The sequence below is a fragment of the Dipodomys ordii genome, unplaced genomic scaffold (assembly GCF_000151885.1).
Source record: "Dipodomys ordii isolate 6190 unplaced genomic scaffold, Dord_2.0 Scaffold95, whole genome shotgun sequence".
NCBI lineage: Eukaryota > Metazoa > Chordata > Mammalia > Rodentia > Heteromyidae > Dipodomys > Dipodomys ordii.
In genome coordinates this window covers 4,971,851-4,979,897 of record NW_012267311.1, presented here as the reverse complement: position 1 = coordinate 4,979,897, position 8,047 = coordinate 4,971,851, and the positions used below count along the sequence as shown (strand labels likewise).

Sequence of the window (8,047 nt, the reverse complement as noted above, 5' to 3'; positions counted from 1 at the left end):
CCCCATGACCGGACCAAAAAGAAAAGGCTCAATCCAACCCAATCCAAGTCTTTAACCCTTAACACAAACACCTTAAAGAAATACCAGAGCTCAAGGAAAAATGGGCCTAGCCAAGTGCTAGTGGCTTGCACATGTAATCTTAGCAACTAACAAGGCTAAGATAAAAGGATCTCAGTTCAAAGCCTGCCCAGGCAAGAAAATCCATGAGGCTCTTATCTCCAATTAACCACCCAAAAGCTGGAAGTGGAGCTGTGACTCAAGTGGTAAAAGCATTAATTAGCCTTGAACAAAAAAAGCTCAGGGACAGCACTCAGGCCCTAAGTTCAAACCCCACGACCAGCACATAGAAGAAAAGAAAAATGAGCCTATAAAAATGTATTAAAGGGTTGCAGAGGCTGAGCGCCAGTGGCTCACGCCTGTAATTCTAGCTACTCAGGGGGCTGAGATCTGAGGATTGCAGTTCAAAGCCAGCCAAGGCAGGAAAGCCTGTGACACACTTATCTCCAATTAACCATCAGAAAACCAGAAGTCGTGCTGTGGCTCAAGTGGTAGAATGCTTGCCTTGAGCTGCAGAGCTCAGGGACAGCACCCAGGCCCAGAGATCAAGCCTTAGAACCAGCCAAAAAACTACAACAACAACAACAAAAAACCATAGGGCTGCACACCTGAAATCCTAGTAACTCAGGAGTACAAAACAGGAGGATGACAAGTTCAAGGCCACACTAGGCTATAAAGCAAGGATCCAATTTTAGTTTTCTACAAAAAAAAATGGTTGTTGTTTTCCTTACATCAACTGTTGGAGAGGCTATCTTTGTTGCAATGTATATTTTTGGGTCCCTTTTCAAATATCAGATAACTATAAGTATATGGCTTTATTTCTGGATCTTCTAGTCTGCTCCATTGGTCTTTGGACCTGTTTTTGTGCCAGTAGCTACAAGCTGTTTTTGTTATAGCTCTGTAGTAAAGTTTGAAGTCTGAACTGGGCAAAGACTTTAAATCAATTTTTAATTTTTTTGTTATTATAAAGGAAATATACAGAAAGGTTATATTTATACAAATCAGGTAAAGAGTCTATTTCTTTTTGGACAATTTCACCCCTTCCCTCACTCTCCCAGTTTTTCCCTCTTATTCTTACCCCTAAGTTGTATAGTTCATTTTCAACATAGCGTCTAGTGAGTTCCTCTATGGCATTAATTTTTAAATATACCCAAAGAATAAAAGAACTTCAAGTCTGAAGTAAAGTATAAGAACAATGACTTAACAAATGAAAAGTGAAAAAAAAAAACAAATGAAAAGTGTCAATATGGAAAATTAAATGAACCATTCAGAAATTCTGGAGTTGAGATGTACAATATTTATGAAAAAAATCCATTATAGTAGTTCAACATTTCCAGTAGTAAGAAAGGGAATGAAGGAATTGGAAAATAGGTTAATAAAAATGATCTGATCTGAGGAACCAAAAAAACAAAAGGGGGCTAGGAATGTGGCTTAGCTGTAGAGTGCTTGCCCAACTAAGCACGCATGAAGTACTGGGTTCGATTCCTCAGTACCACTACGCAGAAAAAGCCAGAAGTGGTGCTGTGGCTCAAGTGGTAGAGTGCTAGCCTTGAGCACAGAGAGGCTCAGGGACAGATCCCAAGCCCTGAGTTCAAGCCCCAGGACCAGGGGGTGGGGGGAGAAGGAAAGAAAAGAAAAATGTACAAGATCCTCAGAGAACTGAATGACTCCAATTGTGCCAATATACTTATAACAGGAGTCCCAGAAGAAAGGTGAGACACTATAAATGAACTAAGCCACATACCCAAGAAACTCAAAAAACTTCAAGATTAAAAGTTTTGTTTGTTTTTTTTTTTTGGGGGGGGATCTGGTAGTGGGGCCTGAACTCTGGGCCTGGGCACTGTCCCAAGGCCAGCACTCTACCACTTGAGCCACAGCGCCACTTCTGGCTTTTTTCTTTTTGCTTATGTGGTGCTGAGGAATTGAACCCAGGGCCTCAGGCATACAAGGCAAGCGCTCTACCACTGAGCCCTAAACTCAAGTTTTTTAAGTTTCATTACAACTTTCATTATTTTCTAGTAGATTCTTGCTTTTCCATATAAATGATATGACGGGCATGCGCTCAGATTTTTATTGGTCAATATAGGATCCCATTAATATTTCTATCAGAGTTGGCATCAAACCATGATCCTATCTCAATATGTAAGTAACTAGGATGACAGGTGTGAGCCACCATACTAAGACTACTTAAGCATTCTTAAAGCTCACTGCATAGGAATAGGCATATATGTAATGTTAAAAACATGCACATTAGACAGGTGTCTGTGGCTCACACATGTAATCCTAGCTATTGAGCAGGCTGAGATCTGAGGATCAAGGTTTGAAGTCAGATGGAGAGGAAAGCCTGTGACACTCTTATCTCCAATTAACTACCAAAAAGCCAGAAATAGCACTCTGGCTCTTAAGTGGTAGGGCACTAGTCTTGAGCACAATAGCTCAGGGACAGTGCCCATGCCCTGAATTCAAGTCCTGGGACTGGCATGCATGTATGCATGTGCGTGTGCGCACACATACACATACACACACACAAAGGTGCACATTAACTGAATAAATTAATTAAAAATACCAATTTCTTTTTTAAAATAAAAGGGAAGAGAGAGAAAAAGGAAAGAAGGGAGAAGGAAGGGAAGAAAGGAGAGAGGAGGAGGATTAGAGGTAAAAGGGGAAGAGAGGTGACAGAAAGGGAGGGAGGGAGGTAGGAAAGAAAGGACAGAAAAGAGGGAATGGGGAGAGGGAGGGAGGAGAGGGAAGTGGGGAGGAGGTCGGGAGGAGAAGAATTAGCAGTTTTCTGAAACTCATGTTAAAGAACTACAGTTTTGTTACCTTTAGCCTTCTTGGGCCATCTTTGGAGGAGCCCTTCCTTCTGCTCCTGGTAAGCACAGTGATAACCTTATCCAGTCCTCTTTCAAGGCTCCCAAACACTTTGGTTCCTTTTCTTTTTGGAGTATCCTCCAAATGTGCTTGGTTGAGACCCAGTTCCACTGAGCGGCACCTTAAAACAACAAAGCACAAGTAACATTGGGCCTTCTGCCTGCTAGAGTCCTCACAGACCCTGCTTTTGTCCCTTTACACTCAATTGTACTTCATTCAGGTGTGCCAGGCCCAGATCATCTTACTCCTCCCCAGGGAGGACTAAAGTCATCTCTCTCTAGAGGGGACCCAAAATGGATCAAGCTTTAAAAGTTATAAAAGACAAGGAAGGATCACTGATGCCTCAGAACTTTTCATTCAATAGGAAAGTGTTGTCTGACTAACACAGATACTGTTTAACACAGTCAATATAGTGTTAATCAGACATTTTATCACTATGACAACCTGAAAGAAACTATTTAAAAGGAAAAGGCTGGATATAGAAGCTAATACCTGCTATCTCTCCTACTTGGGAGGTAAAAAGGTGGAGATGAGTTCAAGAACAGCCCAAAAAGTGAGAAGGGCCCTGACATCCCAGCAATGTATAAGACTTAAGAAGAAAGATAGTGGTCAACACAAGCCACACAAAAATATGAGAGACCTTTTCTAAAAAAATAACTAAAGCAGCCAGGCACAGGTGGCTTATGCTTATAATCCTAGCTATTCAGGAGGATGAGATCTGAAGGTCACAGTTCAAAGCCAGCCCAGACAGGAAAGTCCATGAGACTCTCCAATAAACCACCAAAAAGCCAGAAGTGGAGTTGTGGCAAGTGGCAGAGTGCCAGATTTGAGTAAAAAAAGCTAAGGAATAGCAGGTCAAGTTCACGCTCCAGTACCAACACAGGAAAAAAAAAAATGCACAACTAAAGCAAAAAGGGCTGGGATATGGTTCAAGTGGTATAATGCCTTTCTAGCAAGCACAACCCCAAGCACTGAAACATGGAGGGAAGGAGAGAGGGAGAAAAGAAGGGAAGGAATTATATTTTGGCTTGAAATTTCAGTTTTCAGTCTATCATGGCAGGGAGGGTGTGATACAGCAGAGCAGCTCACTTTATGGTAGCTAGGAAGTACAGAGAGAGCCTATAGTACTGAATTTCTTTTTTTTCCTCTTTTACTCCATCTAGACCTCGAACCTATATGACAGTGTAGTCCACATTCAGGGTGGTTCTTTTCCCCTTATTCTCAGGAAACATCCTCATAGACACACTCAGGGATGCTTTTCTAATCTAGACACGTCTCAATCCAATCAAGATCAATTGGACAGTGCCTCTACTATTTATGGAATGCTATCTATAGTAGATGCCTATACTATACAGCAAAAAGGAGGAAGAAAAACCAGTTCTTCCCAGCTTGCTGTACTTAACATGCCAAAACCACTGGTGCTCAGTTACATGATTCCACCCTTTAAAGCAGGGGCAGTATCTTCAGTAATGATCTCAGACTGTCTGCACGCAGACATTTCTCTAGTCTTCAACAGCATCTATGTCATGGTTCTCCTAATCAGGTATATTATAGATGAAAAGAACAGTCTCATTACATACACTAAAGAACAAAGAGTCTGAAAAATAACACTTACCGCCTTTCAGGGCTAATGACATTTGTCGTTAGCTTGTTTGTTCCTGCTGAATTTACTGGTGTTTTAATTGGGGTTTCTTTCAGGCACTGGTTTCTAGCTATTAGGAAACAAATACAAACTATATGTAGTTGGCAATATTATGGTCCCCAAATTTCTATCAATAATGAATACATCATCTCATTCAATAACTCAGAAATGCTGTAATTATTTGGCCACTGAAATTAAAATACCTATTTAAAGAAATGTTGCCATGTGAATTATAGTAAAAGCAAAATTATTTTGCCTTTAATGTATAGGGATCTATTATTCTACTGTAAAGTGAGGTCATACTTACTATACTATAAATATTTTATGTACATATAGATCATATAAATGTAGATTTCATGATTAATGGCTCTCCTCTACAAATTAGAGTCATTTGTATTTTGAAAGTGCTCAATTTATGACTTTGACATTATATTAAAAGTTATTGATTGACAGGCACTGGTGGCTCACACCTATAATCCTAGCTCCTCAGGAGGCTGAGATCTGAAGATGATGGTTCAAAGCCAGCCTGGGCAGGAAAGTCTGTGAGACTCTTATCTCCAACTAACTACCAGAAAATCAGAAACAGCACTGAGTTTCAAAGAGGTAGAATGATAGCTTGAGAGAAAAAGCTCAGAGAAAGTGTCCAGGCCCTGAGTTAAAGCCCCACAACCAACAATTAAAAAAAAAAAAAAGGTGTTAATTCAAATCACAATCCTACTCAACTCATTAAGCAAAAAGACAAATCCCCTATGAAAGCTTGACAAGTTATTTGAGGTGTGAGCTTTGTTGTTTTTTTATTCCCTATTCTAGAATTTTGTGCTTTATTCTGATAGGCTATAAGAAATCTGGTTACCACTGATTAACTGAAAGTTTTATACACTTTAGAGATATTTACTAAATAATAATAAAATATGACATCATTTTGTTGATGGTGGGCTACTGAAAGGTGGGTTGGTTTGTGCTTGAACTTAGGGCCTCATTTCTTGCTTGGCTTTTTTGCTGGTACTCTATCACTTGAACAACAACATGACTTTTGGCTTTTTGCTAGTAAAGATAAGAGTCTCTCAGATTTGTTTGCCCAGGCTGGCTTTGAACCATGGTCTGAGATCTTAGCTTCTTAAGTAGCTTGAGATTACAGGTGTAAATCAATAGTGCCTAGCTTTAACATCATGTTTCTACAAAGAAATTGAGGGTTTGGTTTGTAACTATAAAAGTCTATTCTTCCAAATTTTATAACAATAAAAAACCAGCATTTACCTGACTTATGTAACTATAACCCCTCTATATATCACCTTTATAATAACAATAAAAATTTTTAAAGAAAATGACAGCAATCAGAAACACCTATGAAAAAGTCTTCACCTCTAGGTATAGAGATACAACTACCACCCACTGAGTTATACAGGAGGTGGCGCTATGGCTCAAGTGGTACAGTGCTAGTCTTGAGCTGAAGAGCTGAGGGACAGCGCCCAGGCCCAGAGTTCAGGCCCCACGACCGGACCCAAAAAAAAATAAATAAATAAAAACCATCAAAAATGAAAGGAACATTTGAGAGGAGGAATAGGGTTGGGAGAGATGGGGGAAAATGATTAAAGCAGTGATATTGATCAAGATGCATTGTATTCATGAACTGCTTCATACATAAACTACTTAAAGCAGAGAGAGACTTGGGTTTGAGTCATTCTACATAGGGGTAAGTGAGCAAGCAAGACCTGAATCTGGACACATGCCCTTGGGAAAATCATTACATTTCTCTGAGTCTCACATTTCTAAACTGTTGAATACAGAAGTTGATATAGATAAGCTCTAGCCTGCTTTTCAGTTTTGATATCCCATGGCTCTATGACTCGATTGTGGGAGTGTGAAAAGGTTTCATTTAAGAAATTTAAAAGCTAAGTAATATACTTCAAACTAACACAGTAAGGTAATGTGAATTCTATAAACAGTATTGTTAGTAGTTTCCCACCCAGTATATGGTATTTAATACAGTAAGAATAATGACATTTGAAATTTTTAAATCATTAAACGCAAATACCTTTTGAGGGCGTAGTGTAACGATTTGGTGTTGTTAGAACTTCTCTTTTATGCTGGTTCTTATTAACTGGGGTCCTAGGCTCGGGAAATATAAAATGCTCTTCATTCTTTACAGTAGACTTAGGAGTGTATACATTTTCTTTGTTCTTTAACTTATTGGCAGATGCTCTGCATAATACTGGAGTTAATGATTTCGACTCTAGACCATTTGATTCTGTCCATTGCTTGGTAAACTGGAAGAATAAAGTTACTAGATAAAGCATACTGAAGAAGAAAAGTCAATTTCTTTATAACATGCCTTAATCACTTGCAAATTACCTTAAGTTGTTCTTATTAAAATTAAATATTATCAAGAGTGTATTATTGGAAATACCAGGAAATTTAAAAAGGTATATTCAGTTCTCTTTTGCACAGGTAGACCACTTTAGTCTCTTTCATTGACAGGTAATTTTCCATATATTTCTGACCAAGTATTTAAGCATAACGAGAATCTTAAGAAATAGAGCCCCAAATAATTTCTAAAAGTACTTCCAGTACCTAGATTTTTATGGTTTGCCTCTAGTATATACCAAAAACAAAAGTTTATTTAGTGATCAGGGCAGAAAACATGCTACAATACTCTTTAAAAGAAATTAATTTGAAATTTTTTAATTCTTAAAATTTATAGCTGAGCTAATAAAAGAATAGGAAAAATTCTCAGAGGTCAAACTAAAAATAGGAGCAGAAATCCAAATCAAGACTGTGTGCTGCCCAAAGGGCATCTACTTACTACTTCTGATGACCTGCAACGTTGGTTTTAAAAACCGTAAGAACCTATGACTGCAATGTGATGAGTTGGAGCCAAAGTTCTCATGTCATGCCATCAGGGGCATAACTAAGATAAAAGTGCACATTAAATAGAAATAAGTTTTTCAAGAAAGTCAGAAGGATAGTATGTTTGGGCCTTGGTTCTAGATAGGGCAGGTCTCCTCTAATGTGTGAGTAAACACTGGACATAAGTTTAGGGCTCAAATTCAAAGTAAATGCATGGTACCAGCTTGAACTAAGGGCCTGAGAACTGTCCCTTGGCAATTTTACTCAAGGCTAACGCCCAACCATTCAGAGCCACAACTCCCCTTCTTTTTCTGGTGGTTAATTGGAGATAAAGAGTCTCATGGACTTTCATTCCTGAGCTATCTTGGATCTCAGTCTCCTGAGTGGTTAGAATTATAGGCATAAGCCACCAGCATCCAGCTCAGAAACTTAAATTCTAAATTTAGTTCAAGATAGTCTCAAATTGTTTGTGTCCCAGAAGGCTGGAGGAAGCAAACCTAATTTCTATCTTAAAGAAAAGGCTCATGGGGCTGGGAAGGTGGCTCAATGGTAGAGCGCTTGCCTTGCATGCTCGAGGCCCTGGGTTCGATTCCTCAGCACCACATAAGCAAAAAGAAAAAAGCCGGAAGT

At 39.0% G+C, this 8,047-nt stretch overlaps 1 protein-coding gene across 1 annotated transcript in view; it reads right to left on the bottom strand.

The window, feature by feature from the left end:
• Melk (maternal embryonic leucine zipper kinase) overlaps positions 1–8,047 on the bottom strand; it is a 112,908-nt gene that overhangs the window by 42,169 nt on the left and 62,692 nt on the right. Inside the window, exons 12-14 of the mRNA XM_013026582.1 lie at positions 6,606–6,837; positions 4,544–4,640; positions 2,881–3,049 (exon numbers count right to left, since the gene is read on the bottom strand). Of these exons, the coding sequence (XP_012882036.1) occupies positions 2,881–3,049; positions 4,544–4,640; positions 6,606–6,837 (498 nt within the window). The remainder of the gene's footprint in view (positions 1–2,880; positions 3,050–4,543; positions 4,641–6,605; positions 6,838–8,047) is intronic.